Source organism: Paramisgurnus dabryanus, chromosome 2, assembly GCF_030506205.2.
Source record: "Paramisgurnus dabryanus chromosome 2, PD_genome_1.1, whole genome shotgun sequence".
NCBI lineage: Eukaryota > Metazoa > Chordata > Actinopteri > Cypriniformes > Cobitidae > Paramisgurnus > Paramisgurnus dabryanus.
Window position 1 is genome coordinate 5,641,008 of NC_133338.1, and position 24,918 is coordinate 5,665,925.

A 24,918-nucleotide genomic window follows, 5' to 3' on the forward strand; every position below is an offset into this window, starting at 1 on the left:
GGTAACAATTACTATTAACTGGTGGATTTCCTAATGGGATTATAAGTAATATACTATGGCAGATAAACTAAGTTCACATGAAGTACTAAACTGTGTGTTTTTAAGGAAGATGAAATGTATGACATGTTATTGTTTGTTATTTTGTAATGTTGAAATTCAGAAGTTTTCTGTTATGTAGAAGGTTTTGAGGTTACCATAGTGGGGAAGTGTTTGTGTTTCACTTAGGTTCAGGATGAGCATGTTCACAACGTTTTTGGCATGTATGGAGTTTTACTTAATGAGTAAATAATGTGCAAATACTTAAGCAGTAATCTTACCGGTGTTTAACAAATTCAACTAAATAAGTTAAGTGAACGTAATCTATATTTACAAATCCCCTGGCTTATGTTTAGATAAATCAATTCACCTTTGTGGAAATGTGTTATTATTTTATTAAGTTAAACCAACAAGCTATTTTGTATTGTAGGTAATTGAACAGTAAATCATTAGTAAATACATTTTTAGTGTAATTGAAAATAGTTAAATAACTTTTAACAAAGAATTATAAAACAGTCTTGTTCTTTAGGAGCAATTCAGTTTTGCACGTACACAGCTGTTCCTCACCACACCTATACAGTACTAATGCCAAGAGAGGGCAGTGCTAAATGAGTAAATAGTTATTCACACGGGATGTGTTGTTGGTTTTAAAGCAGCTGGGCAGAGGTCAAAAAACGCTCATCTGCATGTGTGCACATGGACCAACAATGCAATGACAATGCTAGAAGATTGATAATGTAATGTTACAGTATGTTACAGTACATTTCATTGGCCTTTTGCCGGTACCCAAATCCTAATCCAGATTATAATTACACAGACATGGCCCAATTGTAAAAGACAAGCTACTTTTGTCAGTATGTATGTAATTTAATACTAAAGGCACATTGTAAAAAAATTGCTGTATGCAGCTGTTTGCCAGCAATTTACCATAGATTTATGTTCCGGGTCAATTTGACCCATTTTGATTTTTAAGCTGTCGGATAAACCAGTTAACCTGTGATTTTTTTTTCTTGAAATGTTGTGAGTAGTTGTAGCGGGACGGCATTCGTCAAACTTTTATGACCCCCTCCCCCACCCGGTGACAGTTGCTATCTGACAGGTCGTTTTTATGACCCTTTGACAGGGGGGCGGGACCATCAATCAAAATCTGGACAAGTTGTCAACTTTAGACAGAAAGTATTTAATGGTTTTATTGCCGGTCATTTAGAGTGATTGTTTTTCCTGAGTGTGTTTTATGTCACGCGTATGCTGTTATGTTTAATGACGGCTCGTGTTTCGACATTTGCTGTTTATTGACATTTGATGTCAGATCTCAACCATCCTCCCTCCTGTGCTCGCCCCGTGCGCTTCTCAATACTGAATGTCACACCGCGGGTGTGTTGTTGAATCTAAAGTTTTGCAACAGCATAAGTTTATTTAAAGGCAATCACTAATCATATATATATATATATATATATATATATATATATATATATATATATATATATTAGATGTACATGGCTACGCTTAAAGCCGATGTATTCTATCGAGCTATAGTTTCTGATCAGACACAAAGTCTTAACTAAATAAAATTTTAAACGGTTCACGAAGTCCGGGAATCTTTTCATGACCTGGTCTACAGTTTCACGCGTATTAAAGATCCGGCGGTGTCTGACAAAGCGTCAGGTGATTGTTCATATCTGTCATTTAAAATAAAGTTAATAAATGTAATTCTGTCCACTATGGCAAAATAGGAATTTATTTTAGATTTAGACAAATCATGAACAATGCTACGATTAAAACATTTGTTTGTAACATCACAAGTTATTTAATGAAATATTCCGTATACGTGTATAGTTTAAGCAATGATCTGAGCCATAACCTTCGGAGCCGGCAATACTATAATCTTTAGACAAAAGTCTAAACTAAATACAATTTAAACGATTCATGAGTTCCGTGAATCTTTTCATGACCTGCTCTATAGTTTCACGCGTATTAAAGATCCGGCGGTGCCTGACAAAGCGCAGGGTGAGTGTTCATATATGCCGTTTTAAATTAAAGTTAATAAATGTAATTCTGTCCACTATGGCAAAATAGGAGTTTTATTTTAGATTTAGAGGATTCTTTAATCATGTCTATGATTAAGACATGTGTATACCTGCACCGATGGTGACAGAGACCTTATATCTGACGTTAAGAAACTTTTAAAAGATTAAAGACGTGTTCATCCATCTTAGGAGGTTTTTATTTTTAATTAAATGATTCTTAAAACCATGTGTGAAAAGGTGTATATTATACAAAGAGTCTTACATTGTCTGCTCTGACAAAAATAAAATATTATTTTAGATTTTATGTCAATTGACTGCGTGTATGACAAATATAGTTTGATATATACGATTGTATTGGCAAGAGACTTCTGTAAAGTCACGCAAGAATAAATATTTTAGTTGTAACTGGTTAACCTTAAATGTACTATTATCTATTTAACTATAAGCTATATTTTACTGAACAGCCTCAAAGTTTCTGATGCTGAACTTATGACCGTATGTGATAGATATTTCACAGCAGGGTCAGTTTGTAATCTAGGTAGAGTCTTTTAAAACTGTAATGGTAAAATGTAATATGGACACTCTGTCAAAAATAAAGCATTTGTTTGTAACAAATTATTTAATGAAATATTCAGCAGTGGTATAGCGATGAACAGTGCCAAAACCACCGGGGACACCAATAACACATTCTTTAGACTAAAGGCTATTTATTTTAAACTAAATAAAAGTTTAATCTTTTCAGACATAGTATTCTGATCACACCATTAGATCGCGCTCTGGCGTTTATAATAGAGAACATACGCGGATGAGTGTTCATATCCACAGTTAAGAAACTTTTAAACGATTAAAAACACTTTCATATCATTTTCTGAGTTTGTTTTAAATTAATGACATCTTAAAATCAACTGTGAATATGTGTTTATTACACAATAAAATGTAATTCTGTCCGCTCCGGTATAATAGGGGTTTTATTTTAGATTGGGTCTTTCTTTAACCAAAGTCTCTGATTAAAACATGTGAATGCGTGTACCAACGTTGCCAGAAAACGTACGCTGATGCGCTCATATATCTGGCGTTAAGAGCCTTTTAAACGTTTTAAGACATTTCACCCTATTCTGAGTTTAATTCATTAATGTCATCTAATATCCAAGTGTACATGTCTATTTACGATAAATGTAACACGGTACACATTTGTCAAAATAAAAGGGTTCTTGAACATGTTATTCCAGTGGGGTTTCTTGTTTTGCGAGTGTTCGACATATTTATTGATGTGGAAAAAGTTTGTTGTTTGGACGAACAGTTTCAGTCTCTCTCTCTCTCTCTCTCTCTCTCTCTCTCTCTCTCTCTCTCTCTCTCTATCACCAGTCCGCTATCAACCAACAGACAACCCCCCCAGATGTCTGGACAGAGGGAGTGTTGGTAAAATAAAAGAAACTCAGCCCCCATTGACAAAAAGTAATAGGTTTATTTTAGATTTTCAGGCTTCATTACTCAGATACAGATTAAAGCATGTTATTTCTTATTCGTAATTTAAAGAAACTTAGAAGTTTTAAGACATTTTATCACACATCCTATGATGACATAAACCCTTGTGTTAGCCCTTAGAGGACAACAAAACGGGTTCAAATATTATTTATCAACGTTTGATGTTGTTATAAACCAGGTTGTCACATACGTGACAACAATCATTGCTTTAAAGACAAAACATTTAACAAATTTGACATTTTGTTAAACATGGTTGTGTGCGTCCATAAACACAACAACAGCTAGGACATGGTTCTACATAATATTAAAATCACGGGCGTACGTTAAATAGGTAAACCTTAATTTTTACTAAATAAAATAAAAATAAACTATTTGAACATATTATCTGATATTAGGTTAGGTTTAAGATCGTAACATCGTAAAACCCCCAGCGGATATCGTGCGTGCGTGTATGTGTGTATGTGTGTGTGTGTGTATGTGTGTGTGTGTGTGTGTGTGTGTGTGTGTGTGTGTGTGTGTGTGTGTGTGTGTGTGTGTGTGCGCGCAATGGCAGTTATCACGTGGTGCGGACCAAACGACCAACGCTGCGGGGGTTGTGAAGCGAAGAATGCTCTGTATAGATGAGAAGTTTTTCCTTCTGAACACAGAACCTTTACCAAAAACGTAACCCCGGATTAACACATCACAGAACAATTTGAACAACCGTGTCGGATTCGTACACACCAGAGGTCTGTTTTATGTTTTGCAGAAACTGTGGAAACTTTTGATGCTGCCAAGGTGTCCGAATTCGCAAACAAACTATCAAACGCAACGCGGCGGAAACAGTGGACACGAGCCTTTTGTTGCTGAGAAGGCGATTGAACTCAGAAACAAACAAGCAAGCAAAGTTGTCTACGAAACTACAGATTCTTGAAAAAGATGGCACAAAGATCATTCGAACGACTACGCAATGGCCAGATGGGGTATGTGTACGGGACCGACCTTTTTAAAGATATGCTTAAAAAGAACTACAAGCGCGAGATGTCCAATCTACTATGTACTGTGATATACAAAGAGGCCAATGTGTGCATGCCTCCAAACTATTGCGAATCTAACGCCGGTCGTGTAACCAGACTCAAGGAAAAAACAGATGGTGTGAAAATTATAGATGGCTCTTTCAATAACATTGTACAGACAGTTGTACAGGCCCAAGAGGAACCCCGTGTGATTATTAGAAAGGCCCTAGAGATATTTTATGAATGTGACGAGGCCGCGTTCTACATCATCAATATCATACTTATGTCGGCCTTTGTAATTGACGTATGCATTGATATCCTTGTAAAGAAACGAGAAATTAATGTGTGTGAAATCATAGAAAATGCCGTAGATTTCATGTTTGAAAAGGGTCTTGGATCATGCATGCACTATCTATGGTATCTAGATAATATCATAACGGTTAATGATGACTAAAAAACCAAACCTGTGAGCCAATGGTATATTTTACGCAAGTTTTACAGTTGTTTTTTAGTTTTCCAAAAGTTTCATTCTGTTTTATTTTTACTCAACATTATGATGGCAAGCCATGTCCGTCAACAATTGTATACTTTAACAAAAACTACGTTCTAGTAGTTTCAATGTATGGTCACTGTTGTTTTTCATCACTGATTTTGTTTACTGCTTATGTTTTTTGTATGTTTTGATGTACCGATTTCATAAAAACAAAAAATATACAAGGATTTTTGGTCTTAATGTCTGTGTTGTTACCATTAGAACATTTAGACATCTTGTTCAGACAACGTGTGACATTGCTCATTCTTCATATGTTTTTGCAAATCCACACAGAGAAATGCGAAAGATTAATAGAAATTACATGTGGCTACATCACATGTTTTTTCAGAGGCGTAAAAATAAAAGTCAACAGTGTTAGTATGGGGATCTAAAATATCACATGCACGATATGATCCTAATTTTGTTACCTGACGTCTGGCACATAGCCAAAGATCATCTACTTCATGTCTCTACGAATCCTGACAGAGCTTTAGTTTCATATACACAACACATCAAATGTAAACCACGGTAAACTAAATACATTTGACAGTCAAGATCTCTAATTTTCTGACAAGCCCAAAAAAGATGATGAGGTCATCATCAAACATCGCTCACTTTTAAGGTACCGAAAGGTTTTTTGTTTATTTTAGTATAACTCAACACTGAAATTTTAGTTAAGTACACAGAAATGCACAGATTTTACGTTTTCAGTATACATGTGTACATCACACAGCGATTTCAGTCTCAACTAGATCGATGATCTATCAATATTAGCCACAAATGTTGTTTGTATGCGTGCTCTGATTTCACAAAACATCCATTTACATTCAAAACCTTTTGGATTCAACACCTTAAAGTCATCAATGTTATTTCGTTCACATCAAACGCACCAAAATTTTGAATGTGCAAACTGTTTTACTTCGTTTTAAACATGTTTGTGCGGTTTCGGTCTAGATTTTTATAGAAAACTTCAGAACATGACACCATTTTAACATTTACAAAAGGATGAAACATTTTACTTTTAACTGGATCCCATGAGTATGTGTTGCTGTGACAAATACCTTTGATTGTTTGGAAATTATATGAATGCAGAGAAACAACGCAAAAGTTTTGAACTTTAACATAATTTATATGCGTCCTGATTTTTAAAAACAGTAAGCTGTAATGTTTCTTACACACAGATCTAAACACATCACAAGTCTCAATGTTTAATAACATAAAAACCTGTATGCAAAGGTTTGTTGGCGTATTTTTTAGACACAAGCTGTTTATTTTCATCTTTAAACAAATGTGTATGACAAAAGATGTTCTGCCTGAACTGACACTAAGGATCGATGCCGAAATGTTAAATCTAAGTATTTGCAAAACAACCTTCACCGTCATATAGATGTTTTCAATCTAATGGTACCTGTTTAAATGTGACCATACTGCTTCAAACATTACCAAGTTGTAGATGGTTGTGACTCAAGTTACAAAGGTTTTAACAAACATTACTGTTTGTCACGGTGTGTTTCATCGCATTGCTGTTGTATGCAACAGACTCTCAAGTTTTATGTTAAAAGGATTACTAAAAATAAAAAACTAAGCATTCTGTATTATGTTGGTGCTGATGATTTTACAAGTTTACAGTTTCAAACATTTTTTTGCTATATTCGCTGTGAAAGATTTAGTAAATAAATCTAAAACATAAACAGTGTTGAAGAGTTACCGCAATCTTCTAGCAACAATTTTCAAGAGATTACCAACATGTATGATGTACTAACTGTCAGGGGATCTGTGATATTATTTTCTGAAGTAATTAGCTATCTAATGGCTACTGCACAATAACTTAAGCGATAAAGAGTTTGACAAATGTTACATAAACTATAGAAACGAAACAAGATAAATTACAAAGTCACTGGCATGAGGTTTACACTTAAATAAATCACGCAGATGTTTAAAGTGGTACATTGGAACATATGCGTGATTTATTTAAGTGTAAACCTCATGCCAGTGACTTTGTAATTTATCTTGTTTCGTTTCTATAGTTTATGTAACATTTGTCAAACTCTTTATCGCTTAAGTTATTGTGCAGTAGCCATTAGATAGCTAATTACTTCAGAAAATAATATCACAGATCCCCTGACAGTTAGTACATCATACATGTTGGTAATCTCTTGAAAATTGTTGCTAGAAGATTGCGGTAACTCTTCAACACTGTTTATGTTTTAGATTTATTTACTAAATCTTTCACAGCGAATATAGCAAAAAAATGTTTGAAACTGTAAACTTGTAAAATCATCAGCACCAACATAATACAGAATGCTTAGTTTTTTATTTTTAGTAATCCTTTTAACATAAAACTTGAGAGTCTGTTGCATACAACAGCAATGCGATGAAACACACCGTGACAAACAGTAATGTTTGTTAAAACCTTTGTAACTTGAGTCACAACCATCTACAACTTGGTAATGTTTGAAGCAGTATGGTCACATTTAAACAGGTACCATTAGATTGAAAACATCTATATGACGGTGAAGGTTGTTTTGCAAATACTTAGATTTAACATTTCGGCATCGATCCTTAGTGTCAGTTCAGGCAGAACATCTTTTGTCATACACATTTGTTTAAAGATGAAAATAAACAGCTTGTGTCTAAAAAATACGCCAACAAACCTTTGCATACAGGTTTTTATGTTATTAAACATTGAGACTTGTGATGTGTTTAGATCTGTGTGTAAGAAACATTACAGCTTACTGTTTTTAAAAATCAGGACGCATATAAATTATGTTAAAGTTCAAAACTTTTGCGTTGTTTCTCTGCATTCATATAATTTCCAAACAATCAAAGGTATTTGTCACAGCAACACATACTCATGGGATCCAGTTAAAAGTAAAATGTTTCATCCTTTTGTAAATGTTAAAATGGTGTCATGTTCTGAAGTTTTCTATAAAAATCTAGACCGAAACCGCACAAACATGTTTAAAACGAAGTAAAACAGTTTGCACATTCAAAATTTTGGTGCGTTTGATGTGAACGAAATAACATTGATGACTTTAAGGTGTTGAATCCAAAAGGTTTTGAATGTAAATGGATGTTTTGTGAAATCAGAGCACGCATACAAACAACATTTGTGGCTAATATTGATAGATCATCGATCTAGTTGAGACTGAAATCGCTGTGTGATGTACACATGTATACTGAAAACGTAAAATCTGTGCATTTCTGTGTACTTAACTAAAATTTCAGTGTTGAGTTATACTAAAATAAACAAAAAACCTTTCGGTACCTTAAAAGTGAGCGATGTTTGATGATGACCTCATCATCTTTTTTGGGCTTGTCAGAAAATTAGAGATCTTGACTGTCAAATGTATTTAGTTTACCGTGGTTTACATTTGATGTGTTGTGTATATGAAACTAAAGCTCTGTCAGGATTCGTAGAGACATGAAGTAGATGATCTTTGGCTATGTGCCAGACGTCAGGTAACAAAATTAGGATCATATCGTGCATGTGATATTTTAGATCCCCATACTAACACTGTTGACTTTTATTTTTACGCCTCTGAAAAAACATGTGATGTAGCCACATGTAATTTCTATTAATCTTTCGCATTTCTCTGTGTGGATTTGCAAAAACATATGAAGAATGAGCAATGTCACACGTTGTCTGAACAAGATGTCTAAATGTTCTAATGGTAACAACACAGACATTAAGACCAAAAATCCTTGTATATTTTTTGTTTTTATGAAATCGGTACATCAAAACATACAAAAAACATAAGCAGTAAACAAAATCAGTGATGAAAAACAACAGTGACCATACATTGAAACTACTAGAACGTAGTTTTTGTTAAAGTATACAATTGTTGACGGACATGGCTTGCCATCATAATGTTGAGTAAAAATAAAACAGAATGAAACTTTTGGAAAACTAAAAAACAACTGTAAAACTTGCGTAAAATATACCATTGGCTCACAGGTTTGGTTTTTTAGTCATCATTAACCGTTATGATATTATCTAGATACCATAGATAGTGCATGCATGATCCAAGACCCTTTTCAAACATGAAATCTACGGCATTTTCTATGATTTCACACACATTAATTTCTCGTTTCTTTACAAGGATATCAATGCATACGTCAATTACAAAGGCCGACATAAGTATGATATTGATGATGTAGAACGCGGCCTCGTCACATTCATAAAATATCTCTAGGGCCTTTCTAATAATCACACGGGGTTCCTCTTGGGCCTGTACAACTGTCTGTACAATGTTATTGAAAGAGCCATCTATAATTTTCACACCATCTGTTTTTTCCTTGAGTCTGGTTACACGACCGGCGTTAGATTCGCAATAGTTTGGAGGCATGCACACATTGGCCTCTTTGTATATCACAGTACATAGTAGATTGGACATCTCGCGCTTGTAGTTCTTTTTAAGCATATCTTTAAAAAGGTCGGTCCCGTACACATACCCCATCTGGCCATTGCGTAGTCGTTCGAATGATCTTTGTGCCATCTTTTTCAAGAATCTGTAGTTTCGTAGACAACTTTGCTTGCTTGTTTGTTTCTGAGTTCAATCGCCTTCTCAGCAACAAAAGGCTCGTGTCCACTGTTTCCGCCGCGTTGCGTTTGATAGTTTGTTTGCGAATTCGGACACCTTGGCAGCATCAAAAGTTTCCACAGTTTCTGCAAAACATAAAACAGACCTCTGGTGTGTACGAATCCGACACGGTTGTTCAAATTGTTCTGTGATGTGTTAATCCGGGGTTACGTTTTTGGTAAAGGTTCTGTGTTCAGAAGGAAAAACTTCTCATCTATACAGAACATTCTTCGCTTCACAACCCCCGCAGCGTTGGTCGTTTGGTCCGCACCACGTGATAACTGCCATTGCGCGCACACACACACACACACACACACACACACACACACACACACACACACACACACACACACACACACACACATACACACACACACACATACACACATACACGCACGCACGATATCCGCTGGGGGTTTTACGATGTTACGATCTTAAACCTAACCTAATATCAGATAATATGTTCAAATAGTTTATTTTTATTTTATTTAGTAAAAATTAAGGTTTACCTATTTAACGTACGCCCGTGATTTTAATATTATGTAGAACCATGTCCTAGCTGTTGTTGTGTTTATGGACGCACACAACCATGTTTAACAAAATGTCAAATTTGTTAAATGTTTTGTCTTTAAAGCAATGATTGTTGTCACGTATGTGACAACCTGGTTTATAACAACATCAAACGTTGATAAATAATATTTGAACCCGTTTTGTTGTCCTCTAAGGGCTAACACAAGGGTTTATGTCATCATAGGATGTGTGATAAAATGTCTTAAAACTTCTAAGTTTCTTTAAATTACGAATAAGAAATAACATGCTTTAATCTGTATCTGAGTAATGAAGCCTGAAAATCTAAAATAAACCTATTACTTTTTGTCAATGGGGGCTGAGTTTCTTTTATTTTACCAACACTCCCTCTGTCCAGACATCTGGGGGGGTTGTCTGTTGGTTGATAGCGGACTGGTGATAGAGAGAGAGAGAGAGAGAGAGAGAGAGAGAGAGAGAGAGAGAGAGAGAGACTGAAACTGTTCGTCCAAACAACAAACTTTTTCCACATCAATAAATATGTCGAACACTCGCAAAACAAGAAACCCCACTGGAATAACATGTTCAAGAACCCTTTTATTTTGACAAATGTGTACCGTGTTACATTTATCGTAAATAGACATGTACACTTGGATATTAGATGACATTAATGAATTAAACTCAGAATAGGGTGAAATGTCTTAAAACGTTTAAAAGGCTCTTAACGCCAGATATATGAGCGCATCAGCGTACGTTTTCTGGCAACGTTGGTACACGCATTCACATGTTTTAATCAGAGACTTTGGTTAAAGAAAGACCCAATCTAAAATAAAACCCCTATTATACCGGAGCGGACAGAATTACATTTTATTGTGTAATAAACACATATTCACAGTTGATTTTAAGATGTCATTAATTTAAAACAAACTCAGAAAATGATATGAAAGTGTTTTTAATCGTTTAAAAGTTTCTTAACTGTGGATATGAACACTCATCCGCGTATGTTCTCTATTATAAACGCCAGAGCGCGATCTAATGGTGTGATCAGAATACTATGTCTGAAAAGATTAAACTTTTATTTAGTTTAAAATAAATAGCCTTTAGTCTAAAGAATGTGTTATTGGTGTCCCCGGTGGTTTTGGCACTGTTCATCGCTATACCACTGCTGAATATTTCATTAAATAATTTGTTACAAACAAATGCTTTATTTTTGACAGAGTGTCCATATTACATTTTACCATTACAGTTTTAAAAGACTCTACCTAGATTACAAACTGACCCTGCTGTGAAATATCTATCACATACGGTCATAAGTTCAGCATCAGAAACTTTGAGGCTGTTCAGTAAAATATAGCTTATAGTTAAATAGATAATAGTACATTTAAGGTTAACCAGTTACAACTAAAATATTTATTCTTGCGTGACTTTACAGAAGTCTCTTGCCAATACAATCGTATATATCAAACTATATTTGTCATACACGCAGTCAATTGACATAAAATCTAAAATAATATTTTATTTTTGTCAGAGCAGACAATGTAAGACTCTTTGTATAATATACACCTTTTCACACATGGTTTTAAGAATCATTTAATTAAAAATAAAAACCTCCTAAGATGGATGAACACGTCTTTAATCTTTTAAAAGTTTCTTAACGTCAGATATAAGGTCTCTGTCACCATCGGTGCAGGTATACACATGTCTTAATCATAGACATGATTAAAGAATCCTCTAAATCTAAAATAAAACTCCTATTTTGCCATAGTGGACAGAATTACATTTATTAACTTTAATTTAAAACGGCATATATGAACACTCACCCTGCGCTTTGTCAGGCACCGCCGGATCTTTAATACGCGTGAAACTATAGAGCAGGTCATGAAAAGATTCACGGAACTCATGAATCGTTTAAATTGTATTTAGTTTAGACTTTTGTCTAAAGATTATAGTATTGCCGGCTCCGAAGGTTATGGCTCAGATCATTGCTTAAACTATACACGTATACGGAATATTTCATTAAATAACTTGTGATGTTACAAACAAATGTTTTAATCGTAGCATTGTTCATGATTTGTCTAAATCTAAAATAAATTCCTATTTTGCCATAGTGGACAGAATTACATTTATTAACTTTATTTTAAATGACAGATATGAACAATCACCTGACGCTTTGTCAGACACCGCCGGATCTTTAATACGCGTGAAACTGTAGACCAGGTCATGAAAAGATTCCCGGACTTCGTGAACCGTTTAAAATTTTATTTAGTTAAGACTTTGTGTCTGATCAGAAACTATAGCTCGATAGAATACATCGGCTTTAAGCGTAGCCATGTACATCTAATATATATATATATATATATATATATATATATATATATATATATATATATGATTAGTGATTGCCTTTAAATAAACTTATGCTGTTGCAAAACTTTAGATTCAACAACACACCCGCGGTGTGACATTCAGTATTGAGAAGCGCACGGGGCGAGCACAGGAGGGAGGATGGTTGAGATCTGACATCAAATGTCAATAAACAGCAAATGTCGAAACACGAGCCGTCATTAAACATAACAGCATACGCGTGACATAAAACACACTCAGGAAAAACAATCACTCTAAATGACCGGCAATAAAACCATTAAATACTTTCTGTCTAAAGTTGACAACTTGTCCAGATTTTGATTGATGGTCCCGCCCCCCTGTCAAAGGGTCATAAAAACGACCTGTCAGATAGCAACTGTCACCGGGTGGGGGAGGGGGTCATAAAAGTTTGACGAATGCCGTCCCGCTACAACTACTGTTGTGATTTTTTTTATTTATGGCCATGAACATGCATGGAAAGTTTGGACATGCTGATTCTGTATGTTTTGAAGTGTACCAAAATAATTTTGTAACGATTTTGAGGTTCAAAAGCAACTGTATAGACCTAAATTAAATATATATTTTTAGTGTTTGTTGCTATATTGGTGTTTTATCCTGAAATGCGGGTAAAAATGCTTCTCCTTCCTTTTTCAGTACTGAATAAGACTTTAACAGACACAGATGGTAAAAGTGAGCTATCATTTCTATTTACAATGTATATGAAATACTACTTAACTTACTGTTTTCTTCCAGTCATTTTGTGACTTTTTCTCATTTAGGGCCATGAACATGCATGCAAAGTTAGGATACACTGATGTGTTTTGAAGTGGTTTTTTTAGCACAAATAATGATTTTTGTTATGATTTTGATGTTTGCGGGTCAATTTGACCCATATTTGTTTGTTCCAAGGCAAAAACATTTATTGCGTTTATGTTGGTGTTTTACTACTCTGGCAAGGGAAAAGTGAGCTTTTCCTCACTGTTTTCAGTACTGATAAAGACTTCCTCAGACACAGAAAAGTAAATGTGAACTATAATTTCTATTTTCAATGTATATGAAATACTATGTAAAGCAGATGAATTCAGACCCACAGAAGATCCAGAGGTGAATACAGGTGATGCCAGCTGTGCCCCACAAAACATGACACCAAAATAAGCACCATTTGTGTAAAATGCAAGAAGTCAGAAAGCACATGCTTGATGTGTGCACATCATGTAAACAGTGATTTCTTGAATTTGTACAATGAGCCGCAAGAACAAAAGATGAGCCTGTTTAGAAAAGAAAAGCTTCATTTCATTTCACAGCAATATTAAATTGTTTATTTAGGATGTTTTAAACATAGGTATGTTAAAAAAAAACACGTTGAATTAAAATTTAAAATGTTAAATGTTGCAACAGTTTTTGTGCAACATTTGTTAAAACAAACATGTTAAAAATTATGGTTAAATGCATTTTTTTAAATCATCTTTTTAATTTTAAGTGTTTGTAATGTGTGAGAAATACTGATATGGTCCTGTTCATACATAATTCCTTCTTGTTTTCATAATTTGTTATTTAAGGAATTGCATTGAATCCAATGCGGGTCAATTTGACCCGCTCCATCAAAATCGTCACAAAAATCGAACACAATACAAGGGTTAAATGAATGTTGTTTACATGAAGAGCTGGTTACTATTATGTAATAGCTGGAACAGTGGAAAACATGTTACTCCTTCTTTTATTTGTCTTGGACTAAATAGTTAGGCCTACTCTTTCCAGATCATTATTACCACAATTACATTTATATTCTTGTAGACATTTTCCCCTATTTTATTGGGTGTATTGCGTTCAAGTGTTGACTACAAGATATAAAAAGGACACAAGTACTAGCTTGATTTAAATATGACATGATTGATTCACCCATTGCTAAAATGATAAGTAGACCGCCATAATGAATTATACTGAATAATATAAAATGGGTTGTAAGGTCATCTAAATGTATTCGGTGTCTGTATCTGGTATCTCTGCAGTTTCAACAGTTATTGAAAGCTTTATAGCAGTGGTCTCCAACATGGTGCCAATATATGACTGGTGTGTTATTAATGACTGACATACTAAGGAAACAGTTTATTATGAAACACACACAGAATACACTACTGAGAAGAAGACACAGGCAGGAACAACTGAAACCAAACGTCAAACATCAGTTTAGGTAGGACCTCAAGTGGTGAACTGAAGAAGCTGCTGTAAACCAAATACGTCATCCTACACACGCGCGCGAGAGAGATAATAAAGTGTCACTAGGGGGCAACAAATGGCCATTAACGTCTGCAAATACTTGAAGAGAGCAAATCACGTCACATAATTTACAACAGTTAAATAAATCAGATTTTTCTCAGATTTACCCCATAGAAACCTTTTTACAAAAGTTACGGACTGGAAAATTATGACCACAATGAAAAACACAGTTTAAAGGTTTTCCAGCTGTTGCTCTGATTTGTAGTCGAAAGATTCTCACGGCGTCCAAATTTCATTTACATGACAAACACCAACAAATCGTGGCTTTTTGTTTTTTATTAAGGGGGTTCTCCGCGATGCTGCTGTGACGTATGCACCTCTCCACCAATCACGGTCGCCGGAACACACACACAGACAGACCCGACCACCGCTTGTCAGTTGAGGAAAAAATCCCGCTACGAAATGCAGGTCCATCTTCACGCTGCGGACCAAAAGCGATTGATCAAATCGTAATTTACATCTTTATGCTCTATCAAGGATTATCTGTCAGCTCTCTTAAGAATATTTCTGCGTATCCTCCTTGTTGTTTTGCATCTTATTTTGAGGATGTCGGTCGCGGGGTTTAAGAAACAGCTGCACAAAGCCAGTCAGGTAAGGCGCCCGGGATACCCATTTTTTGTTATAAACCCTCAACTTTGTGATCATATAAGGGGGGCACTGGAAAACACAATTTATTGGTGATGTGAAGTGGTCTGGCTGGATTGATGTGTTGAAACATGCACCTCAGAGAGTTGCTGAAAACACTTTACATCGGACTTTATCGCTTAACTTCATTTCAACACTATTGTTGATGTGTTCGGTTCGCAACGCTCGTCGTAAAGCAACAGTCCGTTATTGAAACAATAGGTGCGACTTCGTGCAGCACTGCGCAGACAATTCGAGTGATGACATCAAAGTACCGCGAGAACGATTCAAAAGCGGTGTTCTCTCGCGGTACTTTGATGTCGTATTCTACACGGTCTGCGCGCATTAAACCGCCTATATCTTCAACATCAGCACGGATGTTGCCTTGTTGTGAGGCCTGCTTACCTTTCATCTCTATTTATTTTTAATAATTTTATTTTTATTGTTATCAGTTGCTGTCCAATAACAGTAAATAAAGTATGACGAGCATATAACCACTTATGTTGCGTGATGTCATACTCAGTAAGATAACGGATTGCTGTGACGTCAGGCTTGACCAGGCACCACTGAGTTCACAGTTTTTTTTCTAGAAACCTCGGTGACACATTTAAATGGCGGTTTTGTTTTAAAGAGCACCTATTGCATTTTTAAAAACAACGTTATTTTGTGTTTCCGTCAACTAATACATTTTAAATCTCTGATTAACCAGTGTATTTGGTGCCCAAACATACTGTTGAAACAAATGGACAGCTATAATTGATGCTTTTGGCGATTATGTAATTGTTTCACCAGTTATTTTTTGATTAATTTAGCAGCTCCATGAGACATCTTTTAACATTTTATACTGTAACGCTTTTTTAAGCGTTTACCATCCATAGTGATGAGAGGTGTAGCGGCCCAAAAACAGTTCCTTGGATCACACCTCGATGCCAGTAAAGGACATACTGTCGTCACAAAAAAAAACTCTGTGCAAAGAATCATGAAAGCGAAAAGTCCATCAGTTTTACCCTTCGAGATTCTACATTTATAAGCGCCCCTTGAATTTGCCCGTTTTGAGCACTTTAGTTTGGAACAAACCTTTATTATGGCAGACATGATTGTTCTCACTCCATAGTGCTCGTAGGAGGTAAATTTATACCATTTGGTATGCAGCAAAAGTATGGGAAGCATATCATGAATCTTGCAACTTGATTTGAAGTAATTTTGGTCAATATAATAGATTGTTTTGACATCAAGCTTGATCACACATCAGGGTTCCCACAGTCTTTTTTTTTTAAAGAAACCTCTGACACGTTTTAAGCATTTTTATGTACAAAGAAAGGACTGCAAAGACGTTTCACTTTCAGTCTACGATTTGTTTATGACCATAATGTCAAGTAAACCCAAACATTTGTCAAAAGGCGTGGGAACCCTCCCTGAGTATGTAACGTGATTTACTTCAAGCATGCTGCGTCTTGCTTTGCCTACAATTTTAAATTCCCCTACTGTTTTTTTGATATGGGAATGTTTACTTTTTAGTTCCTAGCAAAAGTGTATTACACACATCAAAATGCTGCATTTTATCTTTTTATATATTTTTGTAAATATAAAAAAAAATTATATAGTTTAAAGAGCACCTATTTCATTGTTAAAAAACAATGTTATTTTGTGTTTTTGGTATAATACAATGTGTTTGCGTGGTTTATAGTTAAAAAACACACTATCTTTACCATACATTTTAGCTCCAGATATACTGCTTTCCTCAAACGCATTGATTCTGTACAAAACTCATCGATCTGAACAGCGCTGTGTCCCTGATTGGCCAACTAATCTCAACATTGTGATTGGCCTCAACATTGATCAGGCTGTGAGTCCAAGCGTGAAGAATTATGATAATGTCGTTCTTGTCCACGTCAACAGGACCAGGAAGTAAACCGTTGCCTATAATCCGTGTGTTTGTTGTAGTCCATGAAAAGAAATTTCGTTTAAAAAATCGTTTACTTTGGGGTTTGTACCTTTTGCATATCGTTAACATGTACTAATACACACTTACACACCAAAGGAAATTTAATATTGTGAATCGGACCACAGTTGCTCTTTAATGTATAAATTTGCATCACTTATAATGTATCTGTTGCATCTAGGGATGTTCACATTGACCGTTTAACCGTTAACCGAAGGTAAGAATTTATGACCGATTAACATTATCAGTTAAAATAAAAAAATATTTGTTAATACATGGTGTGTGTCGCCATGAGCCGACAGACATTTCGCCACTTTAATTTGTGAATGTCTTTAATTTGTGAATGTCCTGTAAATGACACAAATAATTGCTACCCTGACGGTCTGATTAAGTAATCATTTGTATGCGTGTTTGGAAGCTGAACGGAGACGCACGCGTGTCCGCGCAAGATGACGCGGTCCGTCTCACGCACATCCGGACAGACGTTCGCTGATGGCCTCTGACCCTGACCATGAACAGCTCTCTTTTTGCACAAACGGAGAAAGACGACGCAAAAGCAAAACTTTCTGAAAAGCGTCCTGCTTTAGAAATGACCACTGTGGTAGATGAAACAGAGACAATCTGCCCTCTTTGGATATTAATAATCTGGACTGATCGCGTGCTTTTTAATAAGGTAATGTTGCGTGAATATCTGATAATGTATGAGTCCTGGTTCTGTTGTTGATCTGTCACTGCTGTTTGCACGTTCAAATGAAATGTTTTGTTTTTACTAGTTCACAGACAACCGTCAACTGTATTTTTACTCAATGACAATTTCATATTAAAATCTTATAAGTTAACGGTTAATGTTCGGTTTAGAAGCTACGGTTGTCGTTCGGGAAAATTAACTGATATGAGCATCCCTAGTAGCATCACTTAACTCCTCTCTTTCTTATAATAAACTGTTGTCAATATCAGCTATTAAAGTGTGCTTGGATGTGCACTTTGAATTTTCACCAGGCTATTCACAACAAGAAGAATGTTTTACCAGAAACATCTGGGTGCTTTAAGGTTGCTTATTTTAATATACTACAATTGAGGACCAGTGGTGGGCGGTGACTTCTTTTTCGATGTATTTCGAAAAATACACAATGTATTTAGCCCACCATGTGTATGGCTCATCATGTCAAAATTAGAGCTGCACGATTAATCGTTAAAAGAGTGAGATCTTGATTCGATCCCCCAAACGATCTTAATCCAGCATTTCAACGTTTCAGGTAAATAATTATATTTCAGGGTGGAAAGACGCAGTCTTGTCAGTTCTCTCGACAACACGCAATCACAGCAGCCGCGATGACGTCTAGACGTCACATTTATTATTACTGTATAAAGCAACGTTCACAGTAAATGTAGGTCCCTTATTGTGAGGTTAGCATTCTTCTCTGCTTATACGGCATGAAGAAATTTACAGTAAATACTCGTAATGTTTTTGTTTGGGAAACATCTTAAAGTACTTCAATTAATCATTTGCCATATCTTGAGTAGAAGTGGTTCTAGATCATTATCGTCTTAATGATTCAATTTAATAAGAACTGTATTTCTCTAATTGTAGTTTTCTTATACTGTACTGTACTTTACTTTTGCAAACCGTAACTTAAGCTCTATAATAAAACAGTATTACTTGTTGTGTGTACCTGATGATTAGTGATGTAAAAGTATTATAAAGCTCAAATATATGACGTGTAATCATGATGTGCCACCCATGAGAACAGAGAATCTATGTCTATGATGCTGGGATGTTGTGGTCACTAAGGCATTGCTATGTGGTTGATAAAGAGTGTGGAGTGGTTTTGACATGTTGCTTTGTAGTTGCTTCTGTGCAGCGTGTGGGTGGTCGAAATTCAAAAGGCCATCACCATGCATTTACAATCTTCTTGATGCTAAATACGTTTTGGTTTCCTCCTAAGGTATTTTTATCGCTCATTTTGTTTTCCGCCTGGCTTTAAGTCCAGCACTTGTTAAAGTGATAGTAGTAATTGTTAAGCACACATAAGATGTCAAAGTGATGCTTGGCTTAGTTTTCACACAGGAGGAATAACTTTCATACTTTTTGTTGGCTTTGCATTGTCAACGGTCAAGGTGATTCTTGGCTTAGTTTTCACACAGCAGGAATAACTTTCATACTTTTTGTTGGCTTTGCATTGTGGTATAGTGTTAATCTGCTTTGTCAGCAAGCAAAGCCAGGTATTTTGATCATTTTTAAGCTTATCTTTTCAAACATTATGCTCAGTGTTAATATTATGATGTTGATGATGTCGATAAGGAAATCCAGGAAGCATGCTCTGTGTTATCCCACATGCTAGATAATTATTTCATCCACAAAATCGACCTTACAAAACCAGTAAATTCATGTTATCTTTTAGTCATATGTAGCTTATCTCTTAGTTTGGCACTTGTTTGCTATTTTCTTTAGTGTGTGTTTTGAAACCCCACGCTGTGCCCACCAGCAGCTCTGTACTTTGTTTTTTAAAATAATAAAAGCGAATGGCACAGTTGTTTTTAGAGGGCTTGAAGTGGGTATTTTCCACAATGGAGCACAGTAGTTTATATATTTACTTGGCCTTGCAACAAAAATAATATTCATTCTTGTTTCTAAAAATAATAAATGTTTTATAGAGAATGATAAAAATGTGACTACAGTGGGTTACTGACAACAGATTTTAGCTGGCAACAGATTTTAACCACCTACAGATATTTGGGTAATAGATATGCAACATATCCAGTGCATGCAAAACGAAACAGAAATTTAAAACAAGTGTCACCATGTTTGTTTAACTGCTAAGTGCTTTCAAAATCTGTAAAAAAAATTTAAAGCGATACTCCAGCCAAATATCAAAATGACCCCATGATTTACTCACCCTCAAGCCATTTGAGATACATATGTACATCATCTTTCAGACGAACACATTTGGAGTTATTTTAGTAAATGTCCTTGCTTTTCCAAGCTTATAACTGTAGAAAACAGGGATCAGGGAAGAACTTCTGACTTTGAGCCATGTGGATTACCTCTGTGAAGGATGAATGCACATTTTTGGCGTTTAAAGTCAAAAGTTGTTACCTAATCCCTGTTTTCTGCAATTATAAAGCTTTGAAGAGCAAGGACAATTACTAAAATAACTCAAAATGTGCTCGACTGAAAGATGATGGACATATGTATCTCGGATTGCTTGAGGGTGAGTAAATCATAAGGTAATTTTGATAATTAGCTGGTGTATCAGGGCTCAAAATTAACTTTTTTATTTGGTAGCACTGGTGCTCCCAACTTTAAAGAGTTAGGAGCACCAGCAAAAATGTAGGCGCATCCATCCAAAAATTTAAAGGCACCAAAACTACAATGTATATGTTAATAGATTTATTTTATTAAAAATAAAACGCCACCATACCCAGCATTTAAAATTTGGTCTTCTATTTATTTTATTTTTTTGCTGCATAGATTCCAAAATTAATACCCAAATGCTGTTGAAATAGTATAGCAATAATAATTTAACAATTACAGGTAAAATGATTAAGATTACCATAGGAAATCTAGCAAACACGTAAAACACCGATTAACTGGGACATTACAAAACTGACCTTAAAATAGAAGGCTAATATATTGGTATTTTAACTGCATTACCAGGATGCTATTACTACTAAATAGGCAATGTTTTAAAAAATACTATAAAAACATACCATCATTGTCGTGTTCCACATCAACATGGACCACAAGGGTGTTTGTCGGATGTCCATTCACCAGCGCATGCGCACATACATCAAACACTCTTTGACAGACAGGTCGGTGTCTCCATCAATAATGAACACATTTATCATGACACTACTTGTGTTTTTGGCACTTTCGCCATGTTTAAGCAAGGTCTGGCGCTTAAAATGTTTTGATTCCGCCACCAACGCCGTTTTACAGGATTTACAGTAAACACAGTGAGTTACATCGAGCCATTCTCATAGAGGAGACACTCGTAATCTTTAAACCACTCTCTCCGAAAGGTTTAACGTCAAGTCTTTTTTTCCAGTGGTGGAGTCGCAATTGAATCCGGATCGTCGTCATTAATTAAAGTAGTAACATTGGCTGTAATTGGCTCGTTCTCGTCACGCTCGTGGTTCGTCTTTCACATTTTCGCGCTTCACGTACCAACGTAGCACGGCAACAAGGAATGACTGACGCTCATATTAGCCAATCTGCGGTCTTCATTAAAACGTAAGAACTTAATGGTGAAATTTGATTGGTTATGTAACGTTGGAGAGAACACTGAACCTGGGACAGCAGCACGCAGCATCACAATCTAAATCAAGTCGCACCACACAACAAAAAGGGCAGTCGCACAAATGCTCCCAAATATATTTTAAGGTCGCACAGATTAAATTTCGGTCGCATATGCGACCAAAATAGTCGCAATTTCGAGCCCTGTGTATCCCTTTGAAAAACATCCTCACAGATTATTATTTGGACGCTCTACATAGGCGGCACACAAAGTATTCATGTGAAGTGCGTGATGTCCACCATCTTGAATTTTATCCCTTTGCCACACAATGCACTATGAGATTGTCTTTACTTCAAAGCACACCTACATGTTGCCTCACAATCTGCAATCATGCAGCCTGCCCTTTGGAACAGACTTTGGGTCAGGAGCGCACCCATAATGCCTTAAAATGCTACCTGTGTAGGCAGCTTAGTTTTGGCTTGTTTTGTACCGCAGTTTTTTAAAACTGAGTCTATAATTTTCTGAATGTATATCTTTACAAACTAAATAAGGAAGAGTTCACAACTCTCTTGTTACCCGTAGGCTGCATATGCAACAAATAATTGTACACTGTAAAACCTAACAGTTAACTTAACTCAAACCATTTAAGTAAACCTGTTGCATTAGGCCATTTAAGTTTTAAAAAACCTAAATGTAAGTACTGTGAACTTGAGTCATGTGCAATTATGCACTTTTATTTAAGTAGTGTGAACTTAAATATAAGTGCATAACTGTATATGACTCAATTTGTTTAAGTTCACAGTACTCAAATGTATGTGTTTTAAAACTAATTCAACCGGTTTACTTAAATGGTTTGAGTTGAGTTAACTTTAAGGTTTTACAGTGTACATTTATAATGAGTTTTCAGACAGGGAGATTAAACCTAAACTACCCCTGATGGATGAATACGGAAAACTTAATGTGGAACTACCTAATGAATTAAATCACTAATATTACACTTTATTACACTGTAAAAAGTAAATGTGGGATCAACTTAAAAAAAAAAAAATACTTCCATTGGTAACACCCAATACTCACTCAAGCAACAAACAAATGAAACCTATTTCAGTGTCACCCTGCATATGCGCCCAAATCGCATCCATTTTAAAGTAAAAGTGTTATCACCATTCCCCTGTATGCAACAGCAGGGACCCATACTGCAAATTACAAGGAGAAGTGTTAAAGCATGATGCACTTTTTTTATTCAGCACTGTGATTTCACACTGTGACATCTGAACTTCATGCTACACAGGGAACACAGAGTCCTCTGGTTGGCACAGAAAGTGTGATACAGAAAGTGCACTTGATAATGAAACTTATCTATAGACGTGTGTACACAAATGTTTAACTTTTGCATAATTGCATCATTGGTTACGTCTTTTTGAGCGGAGAAGCCACTCCTGTTGCGAAACATCATTCTGAAAAACAGACTGATATGTGCATTTTTTCACATTACTGAAAGCTCCCACTGTGTTGTGCCACAGTAATGGTGTTACTGCAGATGGGTGAGACCAGACCCTACTCGAGTTATTCTAGCACACAAGGGAATGTAAATCACTTATATAGGGAATTCAGAAATGTTTTGTGCTTCTGGAGAACCTAGATGTTTTTGTCTTTTACTAAAAACTGCATCAGTATGGACTGGAGACCAGGCTGTATAGATAACATTTTTATCTTGTTAATAGAGAATTAAAAGGGTTTTACCCGCCTGATCGACACAAACCAAAAGACATAGGAGAATAGTCATAACAACGGTATGTACCACTACTTGCCCAGCTCTAGCACAATGTTGGGATTAGTGCATCCCAAATCAAAGTACATTGGTAATAAGATTTTAATCCACTGTTACCATATAACCCAATTTCTTTTAGTTCCTTTTCTAAGAAGATAAGAGCAAGATTTAACATGTAGAAAGGTTTGGGAATAACAGTTCTTCTTAATTGTACGTTTAAAGGGGACATTTCACAAGATTTTTTAAAGGGCAGCTAACGTAGGTGTTTTCAGCAATATAATAATAGTTTCTGGTATCCCCAGAATGTGTCTGTAAAGTTTCAGCTAAAAATACACCACAGATCTTTCATTATGATGTTTAACATGGCCATTTGCGGCTGCAATGCAGGGCTCGAGAGTTCGACCAATTTGGTCCAGATCTACGTGTGTGTACGTTTAAAAATGCGTGTGCGCTCCAGTGAGAGAGAGAGAGAGAGAGAGAGCAAAAAAAAAAAAAAAAAGTACTTTGTCATGCCAATAAAGCAGTTTGAATTGAATTGCATTGAGAGAGAGAGAGAGAGAGAGAGAGAGAGAGAGAGAGAGAGAGAGAGAGAGAGAGAGAGAGAGAGAGAGAGAGAGAGAGGTGAGTAGCCTTGGTCCGTCAGATTAACAGAGTGGATGTAGCCGCGGATGATAAGAGAAGAGGAAAAGAACGATTGACAACTTTTGTCGTTAAGAATGTTAAGTTAATGCCTGATCCGTCCGAAGATCATAACCAATGCCCTGACATCAACCTCCCGTCACATCAGCCCTGGTCCGAACCCGAAGACGGAATTAGGTAATTGATTTGATTGGCTATAAGTGTGTTTTGGTAGTCGGCCCGTCTCCTTTTCCAAAGCGTTTTTCAAACATCGTGGACTCCGCCTTTAAACTTTAAACATTTAACATTCTACTTGAGTTTTTTTGGACATCCCTTTTGGAATCACTGCAATCATATCATTAATTTATAAGGTATAAATATAAGCGCATCGCTTATCAGTGTTCAAACACTGCTGACCGCTCAGCTGTCAATCTGCCGACCCTCACAAAGTTTCACATTAAATGTTAATATATTTGTCCAGTCATGGTCCTGTGTTTATTTCTGTCAATGTTCTGCATGGAGATCTTTAAAGGTTTCTACTTACTTCACGATTTGCGGTGCGGTCGGTCGCAGTCTTTATGTAAAATGAGCGGGTATGAAATAAATTGATGCTGATGTCGGATAAGGGGTCAAGTGTTATTTTAATCGCGCGTATACGGGTTATCAAACAGGACTGTGCATGACTCGTTTAAGGAAAATGGAATGACAACATGAAAATTATAAAATAGCCTACATGTTTACATTCTGTATTAAACCACCATGGGTTCTAAACTTGCGGTGTTAAAGGGACAGTTCACCCAAAAATGAAAATTATGTCATCATTAACTCTCCCTCATTTTGTTACAAACCTGTATAAATTTCTTAACACGAAGCAACGTATTTTGAGAAATGTTAATAACCA

At 35.8% G+C, this 24,918-nt stretch overlaps 1 protein-coding gene across 2 annotated transcripts in view; it reads left to right on the plus strand.

Annotated features, from left to right (window-relative positions):
* The first annotated feature begins 15,175 nt into the window (after positions 1-15,175).
* Positions 15,176-24,918, plus strand: part of sh3gl3a (SH3-domain GRB2-like 3a) — a 76,552-nt gene continuing 66,809 nt past the window's right edge. Inside the window, exon 1 of one of the 2 annotated variants that reach the window (XM_065294256.2) lies at positions 15,176-15,415. In XM_065294256.2, the coding sequence (XP_065150328.1) occupies positions 15,371-15,415 (45 nt within the window). In that variant the 5' untranslated portion in view covers positions 15,176-15,370. The remainder of the gene's footprint in view (positions 15,416-24,918) is intronic. The other variant, XM_065294255.2, reaches the window with a different exon arrangement.